Genomic DNA, 24,798 nt, shown 5'->3' with positions numbered 1-24,798 from the left:
GGAGTAGAACACCTGACAGGAGCTAGTCCGTTCTAACCAATTTACTTTCTTCCTCTTACTTCTTTACTTTCGGTTTTGTTTCTTTTAGTTCTTTAGGTTTTCCTTTTTGCTCTACTTAACTTACGCTGGTAGTCGGCCGAATCGTGGCTTCACTGATGTCCGGAGTGGTACCAGAGCGCGGCTCTGCAGCGAGGTGGCTGACACGGCAACAGAGCATGGCAGCAGCTGGGGTCCAGTGCGAACCCAGCTTAAAAACGTTTAATGTTCACCTGTGTTTTGGTTTTTGCTGCTGTTTACCTATTATTTACTTAGCTATGCTACTTAACTCTGTGATCTGCCTGTGTTGCTCACAAGACAAAGCTTTTCAATGTGCCTTGGTACACGTGACAATAAATTAAATTCAATTAATGGAACTCAACTCTAAGCAGGACAAAGCAGCCGCCTGATTAGCACTCCATCCTCCATCTTTAACATTTACTCCCTTCACTACCAATGCACCATGGCAGCTGTCTATACTACTTAAATAATGCACTGCAGCAACTCACCTTGAGATCCTTTTGACACCTTTCATATCGAGGAATTACACTACCTAGAAAGGCAAGAATAGTAGACACATAAGAACATCATTTGCAAGTTCCCCTCCAAGCCACAGATCATCTGGACACGGAACTATGTTGCCACTCTTTTACTGTATGGGATCAAACTCCTGGAACCTCTTAGCAAATAGCACTGTGAGCATACCTACACCGTGGAGTGCATTGTTTCAAGAAATCTTCTCACCACCACCTTTTCATGGACAATAATAGTTGGACTATTAATTGTATCACAACCAGCAATAACCATATCTTCTGAATGAATAAAAGTAATAAAAGGTGGCTCAGTGGTTAGCACTGCTGCCTCACAGCACCAGGGTCCCAGGTTCAATTCCAGCCTCGGGTGACTATCTGTGTGGAGTTTGCACATTCTTCCCCGCGTCTGCATGGGTTTCCTCCCACAGTTCAAAGATGTGCAGGTCAGGGGAATTGGCCATGCTAAATTGCCCGTAGTGTTAGGTGCATTAGTCAGAGGGAAATGGGACTGGGTAGCTTGCTCTTCAGAGGGTCGATGTGGACTTGTTGGGCCGAAGGGCCTGTTTCCACACTGTAGGGAATCTAATCTAATCTAAAGTGATCCTGCTGTTGTGACAGCTTTCACAGAGGAAAGTAGGATTGAATAATGCATGATGTTCTCCAGCTAGCTTTGGCAGTGAATGGCAAAAGCACTTTGTTCCCATGAAAGATAAGCAACAATTCCAAGGAGAGCAAATCAGGTGGGAGAGAATGTAGGTTTTACTGGGAACAATGACATGAAAGCTAATGTTGAGAGTGTAATCGAGTAGGAGGTTAGCTGCAGAAATATTGTGGGTGACTAGAGGTTATTTGTAAGTGTTGTTGTAATTGAAATTGGAATTGGGAAGAGACAAAAGAGACATGACATCACCCTTGCCCAATTTTGTTTATAATGAATTGTATTTAACTGTTTGAGTTGATATAAGTTAACATATTTCAATTTGCCTTATTTAATTATAATTGTGAGTTAAACAAACTCGCATTGAACTTCAAAATGGGAGGAAAAGAGCACTAAAACATCCTTTGTTGCATTATTGTAAGTTTTACATTGAAAGAAGATTGACAGCATGTTTATTTTTGGCCTCTTGGCTCAAGTACATTAACAACATGATGTGAATAGAGAAAAGGGATAGTAATATGTAATACTTTGTCTTTTGTGGAAGGCATTAGCTACTGCTTGACCTACAGAGTAATAGTAGCATTTTCTAATTTTGTTCCAGATTTCCAGCAAATACAGTCTATTACATTTTTGTTTAAATAACTAACGACTCCTTTCTAGTGTTTCATTCTAAAATGGCAGCCTACAATAACTGAATAAACTAGTGTTCAATTTTGTGTCCTGCTATGCGGCCATAAATCTCTGGTGTACTCAGGAGCTTTCCATCTCATAATTACATTGGGTATTTTGAAATCCTTTCTTCATTTATAAGCAATCCTTCATGCCCACTTCAGCATTCTTCTACAAAGCAAAAATGCTGACTCAATCTGTATTGCAAGTAATTTTATTAAGTAAGTTACCAAAGAGAAGTTATATTGGCTGCCTTGCACAATTCAGTTTGTAATTCAAATGAAAATAGTTTTACAGATGTAGTTTTCTTTTAAATCCAAAGAGGATGGGTGGAATTTTCGAACTTACATTGAGTATTATGAGTGAGATTCTTACAGTCTGGTCCATTATGACTGGGAGACAGTTCTCATGTTATCTTCCACTCCTCACCTCATTAACTACACAACCTGACTCTTCAGCATCCTTCTTGTGCAACTACATGATAGGAGAGGTGAAAGTGTTCATCACTGCTAGCATCTTCTGGAATTTATGCTGTTGGCACCAAGTTCAAAGCCCAACTGCACATCACTTAAAATGCAGCAAGTCACAAATTGCCCCTTATAGTGTAGTGCTGGACAATTATAGCACAGAAAGCAAAGCTTACAACCCATTTCTCTGTTAGGATTTTGACATTTTAGCGAATGGGATAGTGGAGAAGAGGCCTGTCCATTTTTCCACAGGTGACCACGCCACCAGATCCAGCCAACCTGGACACAGATGTGAGAGGTATTAGCTTCCTTGCTACAATGCTCCAATTCAGGCAACATTCTGGCATATCTCTCTGCATCCTCACAATGCAATCAATTTGGGCGGCACGGTGGCACAGTGGTTAGCATTGCTGCCTCACAGCGCCAGAGACCCGGGTTCAATTCCCGCCTCAGGCGACTGTGTGGAATTTGCACATTCTCCCCGTGTCTGCATGGGTTTCCTCCGGGTGCTCCGGTTTCCTCCCACAGTCCAAAGATATGCAGGTGAGTGAATTGGCCATATTAAATTGCCCATAGTGTTAGGTAAAGGGGTAAATGTAGGGGAATTGGGTCTGGGTGGGTTGCGCTTCAGTGCGTCGGTGTGGACTTGTTGGGCCAAAGGGCCTGTTTCCACACTGTAAGTAATCTAATCTGTAAGTAATCTAATCTAATCTAATCAATTCTTCCTATACTCTGGGGACAAGAACGCCACACCATACACCAGTTGTGGCCTCACCAAAGTTTTGTATAGTTCTAACATATCCTCTCGGCTCTTATAATCAATTCCCCAATACATAAATATATGAATCCTGTATGGCCTTAACTACTTTATTAACCTGCCTTGCTGCCTTCAGTTGTATGTGGACAAGCACCCCAAGATCCTTCTGTTCATCCAAGCTTCATGCAGTCCTGCCATTCATTGATTGCTTCTTTGTCTTGTTACTTCTTCCAAAGTGCATCTCCTCATAGTTTTCAAGGTTAAATTCCATCTGCCCATCTCACCAGCCAGTCAATACTTTCTTGTATTCTTCTTCACTGTTGACCATCTGGCCAATTATAATGCCATGCTGCTTCTTAAGTGGTGGGCAGTTGGACTTTGAACTTGGTGCCAACTGCATAAATTCCAGAAGGGGCTGGCAGTGATTAACACTTTCACCTCTCCTGCTATGCATTTGCACACTAAAGATGCTGAAGAGTCAGATTGTACAGTTAATGAGGTGAAGCGTGGAAGATAGCATGAGAAATGTCTCAAAGTTGTGGCGAATCTCTATAAGGTCACCCCTCAACCTCCGACATTCCAGGGAAAACAGCCCTAGCCTAATCAGCCTCTCCCTATAGCTCAAATCCTACAACCCTGGCAACATCCTTGTAAATCCTTTCTAAACCCTTTCAAGTTTCACAACATCTTTCCGATAGAAAGGAGACCAGAACTGCTTGCAATATTCCAACTGTGGCCTAACCAATGTCCTGTACAGCCGCAACATGAACTCCCAACTCCTGTACTCAATACTCTGACCAATAAAGAAAAGCATAGCAAAAGCCTTCTTCACTATGCTTTCCTTTCTACCTGCGACTCCACTTTCAAGGAGCTATGAACCTGCACTCCAAGGTCTCTTTGTTCAGCAACACCTTCCCATTAAGTGTATAAGTCTTGCAAAGATTTGCTTTCCCAAAATTCATCACCTGTCTTTTATCTAAATTAAACTCCATCTGCCACTTCTTAGCCCATTGGCCCATCTGATCAAGATCCGGTCGTAATCTGAGGTAACCTTCTTCGCTGTCCACTACACCTCCCACTCCTTTCTATCCCCACCTCATTCCCCAATCATCAGCATAAATACCACCATTACCTAGTTGCTTTCAGTTCTGATAAAAGATCACTGGACTTGCAACGTTACTTTTTTTTCTCTCTCTCTGTAGATGCTACCAAATCTGTTTTTCTTTAAAAGCTAACTCCCCCTTTTGTCCCAAAGTCCTGCAAGCTTTCTCCATCAATTAGTTAACCAATTATTTTTAAAAGTTGTAAAAGTTGTTGTTGTTGAAGCTGCTTCCACTGACCTTTGAGGCAATATATTCCATGTCGAACATATGGTAATTCATACATTTTATGGGTTTTTTTATTCCTTATGTTGCCTCGTGCTATTTAGCCAACTACCTTGAAATCTGTGTGATTACTGGCTTACATTTCAATGCTTTGCTGAGATATGAGCATCAGTAGCAAGGCCAACATCTTTTGCCCAAGCCACCTCTTTGAGTGGATACAGTCCATGTGGTTCCTATGCCACTGATAAAAATGGGCTTCATAGGATTTGGACAATGAAGAAATGACAGTACTATTTTCAAAAATTAATTCATGGGTTGGTTGCATCGCTGGCTGGGCCAGCGTTTAATGCCATCCCTAATTACCCAGAGGGCAGTAAAAATCAACTGTATTTCTCTGGGTCTGGTAGACATGTAGACCAGACCAGGTAAGGATGGTGGCTTCCTTCCCTTAAGGATATTAGTGAACCGGATGGATTTTTCCGACAGTTGACAATGGTTTCAAGATCAGACTGTTAATTCCAGATTTTTTTCATGGTAGGATTCAGGATGGTATATGACATGTAAGAAAATTTGCAAATAGTGGTATTCACAAGCATCTGCTTTTCTATGTTCTTCTAGGTGTAGAAGTTAGTGGTTTGAAAAGTGCTGTTGAAAGAACTTTGACCAATTGCTGCAATGCATTTCTTAGATGGTTTACACAGCAGCCAATGTGTGGAAGAGAGAATGTTTAAGGTATTCGATGAGATGTCAAAGCTGATTTCCTTTGCTTGGATGATGTTGGGCTTCTCAAATGTTGTTGTTTATTGTTGTCACTCTTGACTAATGCCTGGAATATGGTGAACAGATTTTGGCGAGTTGTGAGATAGGCACAAGATATCTAGCCTATATAGCTACAGCATGTATAGATCAGGTCTTTTTAAGAATCTGGTCAATGGTGATCCCTGGGTTGTTGATGGTGGAGGATTCAGCCTTTGTCATTTTGCTCAGCATGGTTACATTCTCTCTTCTTGTAAATGGTCATTGTGTGGCACTTGAGCACAAGTGTAACTTATCATTTCTCAGCCCAAGCCCAAATGCTGTCCAGGCCTTGATATATACAGATAAAGTCTACATCCATCATTGAAAATAGTTTTCCCTTATTTAATTTCTAAAAGCCTTTCATGATTTTGAACACATCCATCTAATTTCACCTGAACCTTCTCTGTTGTACAGTGATTAATCATAGTTTCTTTAGTCATATTGGAGCTTTTGATTCCTGGCAAGTCTGCATCCTCTATAAAGTCTTTACATTTGACTTAAAAATGTGGTAGCCAGGATTGGTCATTTGACTCCAACAAAGGCATGAACAGCATTTAGTACAGTGTTTCAGGAGAACATATTTGCTTTTGCACTTTTTACTTCTGTTTATAAATTCAAGGATTTCAACCTTCTGAACTTGTCCTCCCACCTTCCAAAACGTGTGAACATATACCGAGCCATGTTGTTCCTGCATGCCTTTTAAAATTGTGCTGCATTGTTTACAATGTTGTCTATGCACATTCTTCCAACAAATGAATCACTTCGCATTTCTTTGTATAAAAATGTTCTACTGTGCATGCCCATTTCTCTAACCATCCTCCTGAAATCAATCCTTTTCACTGATTATTATATTTCTGAATTTCATATCACATGCAACCTTTGAAATTATGTTCTATCTATCCAGATCACTAATATGTATCTAAACAATCAATCATTCCAACATGTGCCTCCTGTTTGAGGAAAACTCGCTTACCATTGCTCAGTGCCTCCTACCATTGTTAATTATATATCCACAGAGCCATTGTCTGTTTAAACCTTCAACTTTTATGTAGTACTTTACCAAGGTCTTTTCAAACTCTGGAGATTATACACAAGAATATTTAGCCAATTTAATATTTTCAATATCACTCTTTTTATTTTTGGAAACTAATCCTTCTGATTAGCTTGGGTGAGATGCCCTTAAACCTCCAAGATAATACATTTGGCTTCTTTTTGTTTATTTCTAATGTAGTTGCGTTCACTAAGGGTCCATCTGGTTCCTTCTGTTAGATCAACATATTTTGATATGAATGCATTCAGATAAAGATCCTTTAGTCTTATTTCTTTGTTACCTTTGTAAAATCTAGTCTTGATTGTTGACGTTTTTTTTGTCTTTCCTTTCCTACCAGCATCTGACCCATGTTTCACATATTAAATTGATTATCCCAAGTGCTGATACAGTTATCTAATTACAGCAGTGTAGTTGGTCTGAGGGAGGTTCAGATCGAAAGCTTGAGTTTTCTTAATTAATGTAAGTCAATTACTCACAGCATTAACTACTTGAGGCTTTAAGAATGATTTAGAATTTCTTTTAAAGAAAGAATCAATCAATATTTTGAGGGGTTTTTAGTATTTCACAATACAGTTAAGGATGCATTAGAATATAAAGAATTCCCCATATATTCTACAATAATGTTATTGTATGTGATATATCATAATTAAGGGCATATGTGTATTAAAATAGTACCTTTGTAAGGTGGATATGTATGAACAATTTGGATTATATAAGCAACACATTATAATGTAACAATCCTATTTTTAGCCTGGAAAACATTCATTTTAACGCTTAAATGTAAAACAGTAGACTGAAAGAAGATGAGATGGGCTTGCATTTAAACAACTACATTGTATAATACTTTTCCATATGAAACATGAATGAGAAGTTATATTTTATAAGTAATATAAATTAATGATGCAATAGTTAAAATGCTTATTGTAAATGTTCAGATGAGTACAATGGATGATTAACAAGGGAAAATGGATTTTAGTGTTCAAGAAAAGATTTTTCATGGTAGAGATATATTAGACTCAGTAGTTTATCTGCTATTTTAAATATTATTTTAAGTATTGACTCAAACATCAATTTGTTTTAATCAAAACACTCTGATGCTTTCTTCCCTTCTTGCAGAATGAATTCACTGTATTTTGTCATCTGTTTTTGTGTGTTGTTAGGGCTGCCTTATTCAATGAAACAAGCTGGCTTTCCTTTAGGAATACTGCTCCTTTTTCTGGTTGCATATGTAACAGGTAATTCATTCAAGGAATTATATTTTTAACATTTCATTAATACTTAAAATTATAGCAATTAAAGATTAATGTGATAAAATTTTAAATAGATGACAATTGTTCCATTCTGTACATAGATTATTCAATTATACTGTTGATTAAAGGAGGGAACCTGTCTGGAACAACCACTTATCAATCTCTGGTGAACAAAGCTTTTGGTATAACAGGTTACCTGATCCTTTCATTCCTGCAGTTCGTGTATCCTTTCATTGGTAAGAATTTAATTTTGACTTTGCTTAATCAGTAAATTTCTTCCAAGGCCTGTAAAGATAACAACTATATATATTTTTGCAAATTAGCAATAAATCAAAGTTTTGATTACATTATATTTATTATGAAGTATTAGACTATTATAACAAAGAATGGTAAGAGATCAAATAGGTATGTTCAAAATTCTGAGAAATTTTGAGAAAGTAAATGAGGAAAAAAAGCTTTTTAGTAAGAAAATATTAAAAGTATTCAATGTTTTACCTGGAGAAATCTTGAAAGGTTTGTAAAGGGAAGCAGGTAATCTTTCAAAAAGGAAGAAAGAAAATGTATGTAGAAAGGGCAGGGCTATGTGGAAAACTGGTTGATTCTTTCAGTGAAGTATTATATGTTTGGTACTTCAGGCTGCATTCCTTGTGAAATGTAGAATTCTCTAATCCTAGTGTTAGGCATAGAATCCATGTGAAGTGTTTGCACACGTTGTTTTACACAATTGCCTGAGAAATTGATTATTCCACTCGGCCATTCCTCTCTGCATGGAACACTCCAAACATCTCCATTTAAATTGGAGACTTCAAAGAGTTAATATGAATTTAAGTGACAGTTACTCAGGAAAAGTTAGACTATTAAAAACATAGTCAAACTCCTCAGTAATTATTCAACAGACTCCACAATTACCTCAGAAGTCTCCAAATATACCTCCCTCCAACTACATATATTTCCTAACCTGACCTGACATGCCTGGGAGCAGACACCATTCCCCTGACACCATACCCAAACCCCAATCAAACTTCAAACTCACAAACCAGACTCTACAGTGCCTCCACAACTTTAGCCACCAGACATAATGCAACCCATCTGTCATCGGATATAACCCAATCCACGATTCCCCCCGCCATTGCTGGACCCATCCCTACCTGATCCCGCCCCGGCCACCACAAGAACCAAAGCACCAGACCATTCTCCATGCCACACCATCTCTGCTGCCCATCTAAAGTGCCCAATATTTCCCAACCACACCAAATTTCCCTAAATACTGCATCATTTAGCTGGTCCCCTTGCAACCTTACCTGATATCTTACCCCCTTCTCACTGGGCATCCTATCCACCTGTTGTCTTTACAGCTGGCACCTTATTTACCTGACACCCTCTTCTCCTATTGTCCTAATGCCATGTTTACCTTATTCATTTAATGTGTCAGAGTTGCTATCACACGGGCTGTCGGGATCTTTTTTTATTGGAATATGGCAGCTGACAGCTCTGAAAGGGCTGTGTGGTTTACCTTCCTCTGAGTGTTGTGGTCTAAGAAAGAGTTGTCTTTATTTCCTCTTGGAAATACAGAGTTCCCTCTTTACATAATTAGGAAGTGCCGGAGTGGCAATCCCATGCAGATTGGAAAATACAGCCCCGAGTGTTTCCGGCCAGAACCAAACAGTCCAACCCAAGCAGAATGCACAAAATCCTCAAATAAATTATAATTTTGATAAAAGCAGTGATATTTAGCATGAGAATAGAGGAATAGAGCACTGGAAAGACCAAAGTGGCTCATCTGTTCAATGCCACTGTCCTGGAAGTATCAGATTCTATAGTATCTGATACCCCTCTATGAAAATTTTAAATAGGTATTTGTCCAAATCTGTTGTATCAGCCTCTTTGCTCTCAGTAAAAGTTATTTTTGGGGAAAACTGCAAACCTAATCTCACATTATATTTGGTCTTGACTGCCCCAAACCTCTTTGCATACTGGTACAAAGCAAAAGAGTATTTATTTTATGATATTTGGTCTACAAAAATGTTAAACAGATATTCAAAAGGTTTAAAACTTTGTGATTATTAAACTTTCCAAGTTTGCGTCATAGGTCTTGTTCTGTTTCATTGTCATATACATGTTAATCCATTTTGTAAAATGCCATTTTTAATTTTCAGCCATGGTAAGCTACAACATTATATCAGGAGATACATTAACAAAAGTATTACAGAGAATTCCAGGAGGTAAGTGATTTTTAAGGGTTGCTTAATAACAGTAACATACAATGTAAGAAACAGGTTCACTCGAAAGTGAAAGATTGAGAGATGAACTGAATAAAAATAAACTTAACTCCTACACTTTTTTAGTCAATATGGCAAAAATGCTTAAATGTTCAATCTTCTCGCAAGAAAGAAGCTCAGAATAGCTTTCTCATGAACAATATAGGCATTTGAATAATTTAAAATACTGGATGTTTCTCAACTACCTTTTTTCTTATTCTTATCATGTGCACTGTTGCATTGTCATAAGAACAGAGACAGATAACCTACTCACAGCTCTGCACCAGTGTTGCTGAGCAACCAGCTATGACTGCACTCTGAGTTGCATACTTCCTGGGGCCAAAATCTCTGCTCAGACACTTTCTCTGTTACCTTCACTTCTCCTACCATGACATATCTTTTGGAATGTAACAGAGTTCATTTTTATAAAGCACAACATTTTAATGAACATGAATACAGAACTAATATTGTGTTTTAAAATGTATAGATGTAATTTGACAAAATACAATTTGAATGTAAATTTATGTATTAAATATTTGCTGTGCCCTTAGAACATTTTGGCACTGGTGTAAATGTTACTGACTACCATTAGAAAAGAGAATTGTTTCAATGCCTGTTGAATGCTTGTCTTGTTTCTGTGTGCAACTCAAAACATAACTCAAAAATGAGGAATGCTTATGGCCCAGAGTTTCCGATGTAAAGGTGGTTGGTGCAGCAGCATCAATAGGAGTTGTATGCAGGAACATGCAGAATTCCTGACACATCTGACTCGACAGGAATTGCATGGGAAGTTAAACATCTGATGGACAATTACCCAGTGTACCTAACTATATTAGAGTCAGACTCATCACCATGACCCCTCAACCCCATGATCCCCTCTCACCCTTATCACCCTCACTTACATACCTGATACCTCTCCCACCCCAATTCTTATTCTGTCCCTACCTCATCTGACCTGACCTGCCCTAATCTAACCCCTCCCTCACTGACTAGATCCACCGTGAGCAGCCAACTTCAACTCTCTGCCATAGGTGCCGCCACCACCACCACCACAATCTGTTCACTTGACTGACTCTCCACCCTCGCCCACCTACCTATCACTTAATGCCCTCACCCATTTGGTCCGTTACTCCCGCACTTATCAAAAGCACCAGATCTAACTCTGTATTTCTCATGCACTTGGGACTCCCCCACCCCTCCTCATTTTGCATCCTACCCTCTTGCCAACTAGCCACTCCTTAGTCCACCTGGGTGTGGGGTGTTGGGGGGTGGGGAGGGAATAAAGTTGGGGTGGGTGTTGTTCCAGCATAATTCTCTCTGTTGCTGCTTGCCTGGATTCTGAGATTCATTTTCACTGCTTTAGGGTACCAAGACTCCTGGCTTGGACATTTGCCCAGAATACTGCAGGAAGATTAACTGGCAACCATAAGCCTGTTCTGGGTTGGAAATAAGAATTCTGAATACAAGTGGAAACTTCAGGGAAATGTCTCAAAGTTACTGCTGTAACTCTTCTCACATGACCCTGAATTGTAGTTGTATCATTATTTCTTTAACATCACTGGGTCAAAATCAATGGAGATAATTAATGATTTCCTCCATTGTTATCGAAGGTCACCAACTTCAATTCCTACCATGACATTGGACAAAGATTGCCATCAACATAACTTCCTTCCACTAGAGAAAAGAAATTGATAAAACATGGAGCCTTGGATGACAAGAGATGACGAGCGTCTCGTCAAAGTGAAGAAGGAAGCTAACATAAGGTTAAGGAAGCAAGGATCTGGCACAGCTTTAGAGGATTACAGGGTAGCTAGGAAAGAACTCAAAAATGGACTGAGGAGATCTAGGAGAGGGCACAAAAAAGCTTGGTAGGAAGGATTAGGGAAAACCCAAAGGTATTCTACACTTACGCGAGGAATAAGAAATGATGAGAGAGAGGGTAGGGCTAATCAGGGATAGTGGAGGGAATTTGTGCCTGGAGTCTGAAGAGGTAGAGGAGGCCCTAACTGAGTTTTTTGCTTCAGTATTCACTAAAGAGAGGGACCTTGTTGATAGTGAGAATAGCATGGATCAGGTTAATAGGCTTGAACAGATTGATATTAAGGAAGTGGATATGTTGGGAATTCTGGGAAGCATCAAGAAAGATAAATTCCCAGGGCCGGACCAGATATATCTAAGGTTACTACGGGAAGCGAGGAATGAGATTGCTGCACCTCTGCAATGATCTCTGCATCCTCGCTCTCCACGGGAGCAGTACCAGCTGATTCCAGGGAGGTGAATGTTGTTCCTCTGTTCAAAAAGGGAATAGGGAAATCCCTGGGAATTACCAGTCAGTCTTATGTCTGTGGTAAACAAGGTACTGAAAGGATTCTGAGAGATAGGATTTATGACTATTTGGAAAAACATAGTTTGATTAAAGATAGTCAGCATGACTTTGAGAGGGGCAGGTCATGCCTCCAAGCCTTATTAAGTTCTTTGAGGATATGACAAGACAAGTTGACGAAGGTTGAGCAGTGTATGTGGTGGATTTGAATTTCAGTAAGGCATTTGATAATGTTCCCCACTTTAAACTCATAAAGAAAGTTAGGAAGTATGGGATACAGGGAAATATGGCTGTCTAGATACAGAATTGGCTGGCCAAAAGAAGACTGCAAGAGGTAGTGGCTGAAAGTTATTCTGCCTGGAGCTCGGTGACTAGTGGTGTCCCGTAGGGGTCTGTCCTTGGGCCTCTGCTCTTTGTAGATTTTGTAAATGACTTGGATGAAGAAATAGAAGCATGTTTGCCAATTACACAAAGCTTGGTGTCAAGGGCTGTTGCAGGCTGCAACAAGATTATGACAGAATGCAGAGCTGGGCTGAGAAGTGGCAGGTGGAGTTCAACCTGAGTAAATGCAAAGTGATTCATTATGGAAGGTTGAATTTGAATGCTAAATACAGCGTTAAAACAGGATTCTTGGCAGTATGGAAGAACAGCAAGATCTTGGAGTCCATGTACATAGATCCCTCAAAGTTGCCACCAAAATTGGTAGCTGAAAATGTGTTGCTGGAAAAGCGCAGCAGGTCAGGCAGCATCTAAGGAGCAGGAGAATCGACGTTTCGGGGATGAGCCCTTCTTCAGAATGAAATGTCGATGCCCGAAAGCACCTTGGATGCTGCCTAACCTGCTGCGCTTTTCCAGCAATACATATTCAGCTCTGATCTCCAGCATCTGCAGTCCTCACTTTCTCCTACCAAAATTAATAGGGTTGTTAAGAAGGTATATGGTGTTTTGTCTTTCATTAACAGGCGAATTGAGTTTAAAGGCTGCGAAGTTTGCTGCAACTCAATAAAACCCTGGCTAGACCATACTTGGAAAGTTGGTCGCCTCATCACAGGAGGAATGTAGATGCGTTAGGGAGAGTGCAAAGGCGATTTACCAGGATGCTGCCTGGATTGAAGGGCTTGTCTTATGAAGAGAGGTTGAGTGAGCTAGAACTTTTTACACTGGAGAGAAGAAGGAAGAGAGGTGACTTGATAGAGGTGTACAAGGTAATGAGAGGCATAGGGTAGATAGCCAGAGACTTTCCCTCAGGGCAAAAATGGCTGTCATGAGGGGTCATAATTTTAAGGTGATTGGAAGAAGGTATAGGGGAGATGTTAGATGTAGGTTCTTTATACAGAGAGTGGTGAGTGCGTGGAATGCACTGCCAGCAGTGGTGGTAGAGTTAGAGACATTAGGGACATTTAAGTGACTGTTGGACAAGCATATAGAAGGCAGTAAATTGAGGGACGTATCAGTAAAGTTAATCTTAGATTAAGATAAATACTCGGCACAACATCATGGGCCAAAGGACCTGTACTGTGCTATACTGTTCTATGTTCTATATACAAAGAAATGTTTTGATGCAACAATCAGGCAATTGTGGGCAAGGCTTAAACTGACTCAGTGGAGATTATGTAACTACATACTGGTTGAATGTGCAGAGCTATTAAAGACTATAAAATGTACTTGCTTATGCATAGTGTGGTATAGTTCCTTGGTCTATATGTAAATATGTGCAGATTTTGTTAATCAAATCCAATTTCAGCAACATCTTCCAGCCTTTTGCCTAGGGGCACTGAGATCCATTGTAGCACTCCTGGTGCTGTACCAGGCTGGAAATTAAACGTGACACTTGTTTAACAGAATGTAATAAATAAGAGCAGGGACAGATTATTTGGCCCCCTCAGTCTGTTTCAGGATTCAACAAGACCATGATCGATATAAATTATGGCCTGAATTTTATTTTCTGGCTTTCTCCCACTCCATAAACCCTTGACTCCCTTGTAATACAAAATTATCTCCATTCAGCCTTAATTATATACAAAGGTGCAACCTCCACACTTTCTGGAGTCAACAATTCTAATGATTAACAACACAGTGGGAGAAGAAACTCCTCCTCATCTCTCTCCACTTGTAAAACTGTTCCTCCTAATTCTAGATTTCACACAACATCTGCCCTGTAAAACCCCCTCAGGATCTTATATATTTTGATAAGACCATCCCTCGTTCATATGAGCTCCAATAAGTATAGGCCCAAACTGTTTGGTCAATATTGGACCTGCTGTACTCTTTCGACAGTTGTCCTTCGAGGAACTAGACATTGTTTTTAATCAAAAACACTGCTGAGCTTCTACCAGGCTAATTAAAATCAGGATGGAAATTGTATAACCAGCTATTCTCTGCCATTACCTCAATTGTCAAATGGACCCTGCAAATGTTTCACCAGATTTACAATGATAAATTAGTGGCATTGCAAAATAACTTATGTTTCAAGTTGTTTTTGGCGTGTGACTAATTCTAGTAGTTTTGTTTCTCAGCTCAAAACAATATGTACGCTTGGTATTCTAAGCCATAAAAAATGTGATTTGGAGGTGCCAGTGTTGGACTGGGGTATACAAAGTTAAAAACTACACAACAGCAGATTATAGTCCAATAGGTTTGTTTGGAAGCACTAGCTTTCAGAGCACTGTTCCTTCATCAGCTGGTTGTCAGGCGTTAGGTGATTGTTAAAATACAAAAGATGAACTGGTAGCACTGTGTTTTCCATCCCTTAGGAGGCACTGTTTCACCACCTTAATATTTACATGTTTCGCTGTAAACAGACTTACATGATAAATGGTCACAGCTAGGTCAAATTTTCCAGAATATTAGTTTGCAGATTTTTTTGAGAATTTAGATCTGGAAATGCTGGGGGAATTTTACAAGGTTTCCAAGATTGAATCTGGGATGGACACTGTACATTTCTGTGGAAGTTGGGAGTATAAACTCTCGGTAGGAATGCACAGCAGCATTGATTCGGGATGAGCCTGGATTTTCAATTGCAGCAGCAATTTCATCATGATTGCCACTGCTTGGACGATCTGGGCTCATGACATGGAGAAAATCAACTTGACCTTACCGCCTTCCAATACATGGATAGCAACAATATTTCATCTTTCCTTAACCTGGTAACTTCAATTGTCTTTTTATATTGAAGTCAAAGTGGTCAAGTAACCAGTTTTTTAATTATCATGGCTGGTGTGGTCAAAGGGTGTAATGTAATTAGGAGCCTTAAGTTCAGTCAGAACATCCATGCTGAAATTCTCCAAGTAATGACAATCACTGTCAAATTAGAACTCTGCTCCTCCTTTTGATCACTGTAACTGCATTTTGGGTTGGGACTTCTGATCCTGGCTTTCTTCAGACACATGGCCTACACATAAAATTGGAGCCGTTCTTCATAATGCTGGACCATCAAAGGAAGATGAGCTTTTCACAGCATTAGCTGCTATATTCTGGTGAGCATTCTGCACTGAAACGTTTTGGGACATTTAACAGCATTTCATTGTGCGGGGTGAGTAAATGCGTGAATATGTAGGTGTGTAATGGGTAGGATGGGTGAAGTTAGTCACTTAGTGGGTGGAATTGCAGCTAGGTAAGGTGAAATCTTGGCAGGGTGGGGGTCATGGGTTGGTAGTATGGCTGCTGTTTGAAGTAGGTACATGGATCAGGAGCAGTTGTCAAGCCAGTCACAGTGCCCGGGGAAGTTAGAATGTTGGGGGCTGTTGACGTTTGGGAAATAGGTGAGGTTGGATCTCGGAGAGGCAGAACATCAGTGGGGAAGCTGGGTAATGGTGTGATCAGGTCTGGTTGGGATGAGTTGGAGGAATAATGGGTTAACTGGAGGACACAGTCAGAGGGTTTGCCCAGAGTGGGAGGTGGTGGAGGATGGGTGTTCAGATACTTAGAAATTAGACCAGGATTTTTCAAACATCTTGTAGGCTGCTATCCAGGTATGTAACTAGATCAATATTGGGAATGTGGAAGTTCCCAGTTAAATATCATGGAGGTCTGCAGAGCAGGATTTCCAAAGAGTCCAAATGTGCATCTTCAGACATACATCCAAAACTCCAATGAGCCAGAGATGGGAAAATTTGGCCCATTATTCCATGAAGTTCACAACGTCAGATAAATGATCATTGCTATGTAAATAAAGGGAGTAACGTGGATTTTAAAATCAGAAAATCTTAAAAATTAAATTCTAACACTTTATTTGTCTTTTTGCAGTTGGTCCTGGAAGCATTTTAGCTGAGAGACATTTTGTAATTCTGCTAACAACCGTTCTACTTACTCTTCCATTGTCTCTGTATCGCAACATTGCAAACTTAGGAAAGGTGATTATTGTTTTAATTTTGCATAACTGTTGGGTTTTAAATCCAAAAGATTTTTTTGATATAGATAATATATTCACTGCTATAATCTGTACTTTAGTGAAAGTAAACCTTGAGCGTTAATTTTAAGTACCAGCGTATCAAACTTAATTGCCCTCTGGTAGCTGGGAGCCCACCTCTCATTGTACAGAGCCATTGTTGCACTAATCTAGTCTACTGTATTCGCTGCTCACAATGTGGTCTACTCTACATTGGGAAAATGAAGCATCGAATAGGTGATCACTTTGCAGAACACTCATGTTCTGTCTGCAACAAAGTCTCTGGGCTTCCAGTTGCCTGCCACTTCAACACAACTGTGTTAGCTCTCTAACATCTTGTCTCAGGCTTGCTGCAGTCCCTCAGTGAAGCTTAGCACAAGCAGGAAGAACAGCATCTAATTTTCTGCTTGTGAACTCGGTAGCCTTCTGGACTTAATATCAAGTTCAATAATTTTAGGACTAGAGGCACCTTCTCCCATGTTTTTCCCCAACCCTTAAACACCAGGACTTGATGTCACACAAAATCCATTGTCAGCTACTCATAGTCCCTATTTCATAGCTATTCATTCCCCAGGCTGATCTTTACTCACTGCTTTGTCTAACTGTTTTTCTCTCTCTTTGGGCACAATATCCATCTATTGCTTACTCTCCGTTCTCCCTGACACTGTTTTCTGGATAAATACCAACTTTTTCCTAGCTATCATCAGTTCTGAAGAAGAGATACTGAGCCTGAAATGTTAACTGTAATTTCTCTCTGCAGATGCTGCAAGACCTGCTGAGTTCTCCAGCAATTTCTGTTTTTGTTTCTGTTATTGCACTGTTGATTTTGTGCTTGTGCTAAAGATTGAAATTTTCATCCAAACACTTTTCATAGCATGATTCAGAAACATGACCTGCTGACATGGTGGCAGCTTTGGAATGCTTCCACATCTCTAATCAAAAGAAATTGGTGAATTTGTGTAGCACAAATACATGAATACTGACAGGATTACTGTGTGGTAATAGCAGAAACTCTGGCAGCCATGTCAGGGATTAGGGACGATCTAGACAATTCATTTGATTATTGATGATAGAACCTAACCTATGCTTTGACACATGATTCTAACCTTGTCCTTTCTCATTGGTGGTCAAGACAAACCTTCTTCACAAGTCAGAGAGATAGAATGTGTTGTGACTTCTACAGGGCTCGCTGCTCACAATGTATTGAAATGATAATAGGACATCAAAGAATTACTGCCCCATTACATTATGTAAATCTATAATTACAGTGTCAATACCAGCTGCTTCAACGTAGCAAGCTCTCCCTACATGGTGGCGACCAGACCCCAGGTTTTGGCTTACAGACCTGATTGATTTCAGAATGAAATGCAGTCTGATGAAAGCCTTCAGAATCTCTAACACAGTGCAATAGCCCTTTTTGAGGGTAAACTCTTGCTGATAGGTGAGCATCATCATAGTCTGCCACTCAATGAAGATGAAGAGGGTGAAGAAAATATAGTGGTTTTACGTTGCCTCGTCACCTACCATGTCTAATGAAGCAAAGGTATGTAGCCAGATGAGGGCGCATGGTATTGGGGGCAAAGTACTAACTTGGATTGAAAGTTGGTTGGCTGATAGGAAACAAAGAGTAGTGATAAATGGCTCAATTTCTGAATGGCAGGCAGTGACCAGTGGGGTACTACAGGGATCAGTGCTGGGACCGCAGCTTTTTACAATATATGTTAATGATATAGAAGATGGTATTAGTAATAACATTAGCAAATTGCTGATGATACTAAGCTGGGTGGCAGGGTGAAATGTGAGGAGGATGTTAGGAGATTACAGGGTGACCTGGATAGGTTAGGTGAGTGGTCAGATGCATGGCAGATGCAGTTTAATGTGGATAAATGTATGGTTATCCACTTTGGTGGCAAGAACAAGAAGGCAGATTACTACCTAAATGGAATCAACTTAGATAAAGGGGCAGTACTAAATGGGTGTTCTTGTACACCAGTCAATGAAGGTAAGCATGCAGGTACAGCAGGTAGTGAAGAAGGCTAATAGCATGCTGGCCTTCATAACAAGAGGGATTGAGTATAGAAGCAAAGAGGTTCTGCAGCTGTACAGGGCTCTGGTGAGACCACACCTGGAGTACTGTGTGCAGTTCTGGTCTCCAAATTTGAGGAAAGACATTCTGGCTATTGAGAGAGTGCAGCGTAGGTTCACGAGGTCAATTCCTGGAATGGCGGGACTACCTTACGCTGAAAGACTGGAGCGACTGGGCTTGTATACCCTTGAGTTTAGAAGACTGAGACAGGATCTGATTGAGACATATAAGATTATTAAAGGATCAGACACTCTGGAGGCAGGAAACATGTTTTCGCTGATGGGTGAGTGCCGAACCAGAGGACATAGCTTAAAAATAAGGGGTAGACCATTTAGGACAGAGGTGAGGAGAAACGTCTTCACCCAGAGAGTGGTGGCTGTGTGGAATGCTCTGCTCCAGAGGGCAGTGAAGGCCCAGTCTCTGGATTCATTTAAGAAAGAGTTGGATAGAGCTCTCAAGGATAGTGGAATCAAGGGTTATGGAGATAAGGCAGGAACAGGATACTGATTAAGGATGATCAGCCATGATCATATTGAATGGTGGTGCTGACTCGAAGGGCAGAATAGCCTGCTCCTGTTGTCTATTGTCTATTTGGGTCATGTACCCTGACACCTATCAAGCCAGAGAGCTCCTAAGCCTTGGTTTCACTGTTGGATGCGATTCATGCATCTTCTGTCGTCAAGGCTCTCCACACTACCACTTTCTCTTAACCAGAAATTTCAGACTGTTTCACGCTCACCTAACAAGACCAACACAACTCCTTTCCTTCCCTAACAAGACAGTTGCCATGTTTTTTTATGGAGGTTCATTATAAACATTCCCTGAGCAAGTGTCATTTTATGCTACATTTAAACAACAGTTTTAGAGCTAAAGCTCTTAAGATAGCTATTATCTTGGAGTATGCATGATAGCAATGCAGTTGCTTTTATTCAATGAATGGGATGAGGAGCTTGATGATTTTTTTTGGAATCAACACACTCCATTTAAAGATTTCTTAATCACTCAACTTAATGGGCCCTCTTGAGGTGCAAAGGTAGAATCCCTACCCCCCCAAAATCAAGAGACCCAGGTTCAAGTCCATTTGCTTCAGAGGTGTGTAATAACATTTCTGAACAGGTTGATAAGGAAAGATGGTTACATTTTAAAATAACACTTTATTCAAGCTCTGTGCCATTCATTGTTGACAGTGGAATCACTGCCAAAAAAAAACCACATTTCCACAGCGATGAGACTCAATGTTCCAGGAAAGAGTTTGTTCAAATCTGATCAAGGCTGATGGTTAATCACTTTTACATGGTGTTGGTGAAACATACTTTTAGCTATCCAGATACTATTTGCTTTTGAAGACTTCGTTGTGGAAAAACTTGATGTGAATGTACTTACAGACATTCCACTCTTGGAAACCAATCTGTCAGTTTGTGCAGACATATACCTAGTTCTGTTTGGTGACTCCACCAGCTAAGCTTCTAGGTTTCGTGCTTCTTCCAGTCCATACAAAGTGAGGCAAGCTCCTTTCACACTCCCTCAAAATTAACGACAGTCCTGAAGAAGGGCTCATGCCCGAAACGTCGATTCTCCTGCTCCTTGGAAGCTGCCTGACCTGCTGCGCTTTTCCAGCAACACATTTTCAGTCAAAATTAATGACAGTCTGGCCAGGGAGTTTCATTGAATGGTCAGAATATCTTGCGGATCTACACATTTGCAATTGTGCCATTGCCTGTTTTTCAAAATAAAATTGTATCAATCCACCAACTTTGCATCCATCACATACTTTGACTAGTATCACTGATAGACCTTGTGTCACAAACCTCTCCTGTGAACTGCAATACGTGTCTCACAGTTAGCATTTTTCTTGAGTAAGAGCAGCAATGAAGATTCTCCAGATGCCATGACATAGCAGTGTACTATGTAATACATGCATAAGCACCATTGGCTGTTCTCATAGCCTGCTCTTCTGGATCAATTTCGCATTCTGTCTAGCATATGTATTCTCAGTCCCACATATGCATTGAGGGGTATTTCAGCATCTTCAGTCCAATATTGACAGACTGCAATGACAAGTTTGACCCTTCAAGTAATGTCAACTTGCATACTGTTCAAAAATATAAATGTCATCTTCTGCTACATCCCAGAGATAACCATATGGAGTTGGAACGAAAGATTAATGACCATGAAGACCTAGAGTCATGGCTGTGACTCCTCAAAGCCTGTCCACCATCTACAATGCACAATTCAGAGTGTGATGGTATACATTCCACTTTCCTAATTGTGTGCAACTTCAAAAGACATTCATGAAGCTTGACAACATCAGATCAAAGCAGCCTGTTTGATTGGCATCACATCTACCAACTTTGACATTCACTTCCCACTCTATTGATGCACAGTGGCAGCAGTTTGTACCATCTAAAAATACACTGCAGCAAATTACCAAGGCCTCTTCAAACAACATGTTCCAAACCTGTTGCTCTACCAAGGACAAGGGCAGCAGATACAAGATAACCCCACCACCTACAACTTCCACTCCAAACAACTGACTTGAAACTACATCCCATTTCCTTACTTTAGCTGGGGCAAAATAATGGAATTCCCTTCCCAGCAGTCCTGTGGGTGTCCTCAACCACCAGCACCGCAGTGGTTCACAAACAGGGCACCTCGTATACTTTTCAATCATAATTCATGATGAGCAATGAAACCTTTCCTTTTTGGCAAAGCGCACATCCTGATAAAGAATTTAAAACAAATGTACTTTGAAGAGGCCACACTGTACAAATGCTCATGTATATCCATACAATTTGTCACTGGTATGTCTGAATCTGGAACTGCCCTCAAGGAAATGGCATGCTGTGTCTAGAGTGATCTTCTAGAGACCCCAGTCATCAAATTTGCGAACTTTTTCTATTGTGATGGCAACAATCCTGAAGAACATTTCACATTATTGATGTGTGTCTCTGTGCTATGTGCTTTGTTATGCAAATATGCCATGTTTGTTCCTTCATACATCAGACATCACCTTCTGCTATTCACCAGGTTTAACAGGACCTTTTTTCACCAGAATTGCTAACTTCCAAGCTGAATATCCCTCTTTCATCACTTTTGTTTCCACCCGTTCAAAGGCTTTTCATTTTTAAGTTTACCATTGTTTGATATCAAATGTTAACTCCCAGTTACTACCATTGCCTGTGATAGTTTATACAGAGGAACCTCGATTATCCGGCATTCGATTAACAGAATTTCAGATAATCCGAACAAGATTGCAAGGTCCTGATGCATGGCAAACTATGTTATCCGGCATCGATTATTTGGCATTCGATTAACTGAACAAAATACTCCCTGCCCATTTGAGCTCCTTGTATCATCCAAAGAAAACATGATCATTCTCTGTAATGTCCTAGAAGCCCTCATGATTGCTGCCTGTCTTTATCCTCAAACATATCATCAAATCAAGTCAATCAATATTTCTATGCCCTTAATCTAGCATCAATGCGACAACTAGCTGCCACGCTTCTGTTGGTCTCTAGACCATCAGGTGCAATTTAATGCCCCAGTTTTTGAGTGACCCTCCAGATGTGATTTGCATCTCATCTGCTTGTGATGTTATTAAACACGAATGACGATTAATTTCAGTGTTGGACAATGTGTCAGCTGCTTATATCATTGTCAGTGTACAACAAGGCACCTTATTGGATGCTGTTCCCCAGTTGTGCTTCAGGTTTTGTCCAGTAGATAAACTAAGCTGCCATATGGACTGATATCACATCTAAGCTTCAGCTGTTAATAGTCTAACTCACATTAAATTCCATCATCCCTGAGCTTGCTAAGTGGCCAGTCAAATCATTTTGATTTCAATATTCTTTTCATCCTTTTCAAGTCAATTCATCACCTCATACCTCTCTTAACTCCACTATCCACTGTGATTTCTGCACTCCTCTCAGATGATGATTTTAATTGCATCATTAATTGTTTCAGAGCTGAGCCCCTAAGGTCTGGTATTCCCTCACAACTTTTCAGCCTCTGTCGCTCTCAGGTCCTTCAAAACAGCCCTTCAAATGTTTATTTTTGATTCTGCTTTTAGTCATCAGTGCTGATATATCTTTGTGTCTTAATGTAGGTTTTCTTTTGAATAGTGTTCCTATGAACCACCTTTACTCTTTATTACTTTATTAAAAAGACAATATGTCACATTAAACCGTTATAAGTTATTATGATGATTGTATTTCTCAGATTGCTTTTGTGATAGCCTCACATGTTTTCCTACATTTCTTCATCCCGCTTATCCCTTTTTTATATAAGCTCTGTACTTTTTAAATTCGGCTTGTTTGTTCACCTAGTAGCTATCGGTGGAACCTTACTCTGTGCAAATGTGTTGCTGCATTTCCTTACTTGGTAACTAACGGCATTCACAGCATTTCAGATTTCAAAATGCTTTGGATCTCAAGGCCATGAAATGCACTAATGCAAATAACCTGAATTAACTTCAGTTTGTAATTAAGCCACAGAAAAATCCATGAAGTACTCAAATTCATCAGTTTTCAGAAAGTTCAGCGGATGTGAAAAACATTAGACCAGATGCTTTTGAAGTATCAACTGAACTCTTGAAAAATGCAAAAAAAAACTCGAAGTGGCCCAACTAATTGACATATTTTCTTGTATTATGTAAAATGCCCTGCTTCTGTATGTTCAGCTAAACTGTGTCTGCACCTTACCATGTGGCAGGTTTGCTGCCACCAATTAATGGACATGCTTGGTCCAGTGTGGTAGAGGAAAGCCATTTATTAGTCTAGCTAAAAGAGACTCATGTATTTAACAAGTACTTTATTACATGTTAGCAATAGATATTGTTATAGAAACAATGAGAAGGCCTGGATTTTAGGCCTTACTCTTCCAAGATCTTTGGCTACACTGCACACAGTTCATTATTTCATCGTCATAGTAAGTGATGCTTACAGCAGTCCTCAGTATTAACCACTTCAGACACATATATAGCACCTGCCACCTATGCCACCTTTCCAGCATGGTCAGTTTTGTTAATGAGATTCCTCCTGGCCTTATTTTTATCTTTTTGCAATTCACAGATTTCAGTTTGGATCAAGTTAGCCCCTCAAGGTAAATTTGGGATCCTTTAAACTCATAGTACTCCTACAGTGTGGAAACAGGCCCTTTAGCCCTCCAAAGAGTATCCCACTCAAACCCATTCCCCATTACTCTACATTAACCCCTAACCTACACATCCCTGAACACCATGGGCAATTTAGCATGGCCAATTTACTGAATCTTCACATCTTTGGATTGTGTGAGGAAACTGGAGCATCCAGAGTAAACCCATGCAGACACAGGGAGAACATGCAGACTCCACACAGACAGTCGCCAGAGGCTGGAATCGAATCTGGGTCCCTCATACCATGAGGCTGCATTGCTAACCACTGAGCCACTTGGATTAAAAATTCTCTTCTGGTGTTAAACTTCTTCTGCTCTGATGTGTAATGGAGATTAGCTTGTTAGTTTGACATAACATTTTGAACAAACAGAAACAATTCTTTTTTTTTCATTTTCCTTTTAGGTGTCATTTTCCTCGCTTGTTTTAACTATTGTCATATTGGTAATAGTTATAGTCAAAACTGCAACATTTGGACCACACATGTAAGTGTTCTCACTTTAACAGTGATTCATGGATTTCTTAAATAAATGTGACAACACAGCAGTGAAAAATATATTGTTGAAGACTTAAGTGTGTTTGGGTTTAATCTTGATTTTATTGAATTCTACTTCTGCTTTGTTTATATTGAACAGTTGCAAATTTTAAATTTGCGCTAAACATTCTCTCAAATTGGCATTGTTAGTATCTTCTGTAACTGGATGCCAGTCTCTTTTGATCAAGTAATAAAAACAGAAAGTGCTGGAGAAGCTCAGCAGGTCTGGTAGCATCTGTGGAGAGGGAAACAGGGTAAACATTTCAAGTCCAATGTGACTGTCCTTCTTGACTTCAAGATCTCCAGTATTTTAGTATGTTGCTTATATTCTTATGATTAAATCTTTACCATTTTACAGCCAGATGCTATTTCTTTAATAGCATGAGACCCATTTTAACAATTAATACATTTAGTGTTTGAACTGGATATTGTAATTTCCAATGTGTCAGAAGATGGCCTATTTCACAAATCCAATCAACAGGGTAGAATTATTTTGTTAACAGTAAAAGAAAT

The 24,798-nt window shown here is 39.9% G+C and overlaps 1 protein-coding gene across 3 annotated transcripts in view; it reads left to right on the top strand.

The window, feature by feature from the left end:
• slc38a11 (solute carrier family 38 member 11) overlaps nt 1-24,798 on the top strand; it is an 85,800-nt gene that overhangs the window by 8,796 nt on the left and 52,206 nt on the right. For all 3 annotated transcript variants that reach the window (XM_043694501.2, XM_087989103.1, XM_087989102.1), the window contains exons 3-7: nt 7,455-7,529; nt 7,646-7,780; nt 9,701-9,766; nt 16,371-16,477; nt 24,156-24,235. In XM_043694501.2, the coding sequence (XP_043550436.2) occupies nt 7,455-7,529; nt 7,646-7,780; nt 9,701-9,766; nt 16,371-16,477; nt 24,156-24,235 (463 nt within the window). The remainder of the gene's footprint in view (nt 1-7,454; nt 7,530-7,645; nt 7,781-9,700; nt 9,767-16,370; nt 16,478-24,155; nt 24,236-24,798) is intronic.

Source organism: Chiloscyllium plagiosum, unplaced genomic scaffold (assembly GCF_037043375.1).
Source record: "Chiloscyllium plagiosum isolate Xiang-an unplaced genomic scaffold, Cpla_swu_hap1 HiC_scaffold_7, whole genome shotgun sequence".
NCBI lineage: Eukaryota > Metazoa > Chordata > Chondrichthyes > Orectolobiformes > Hemiscylliidae > Chiloscyllium > Chiloscyllium plagiosum.
The sequence above is the reverse complement of the archived record's forward strand: the minus strand, read 5'-3'. Positions and strand labels throughout refer to the sequence as shown.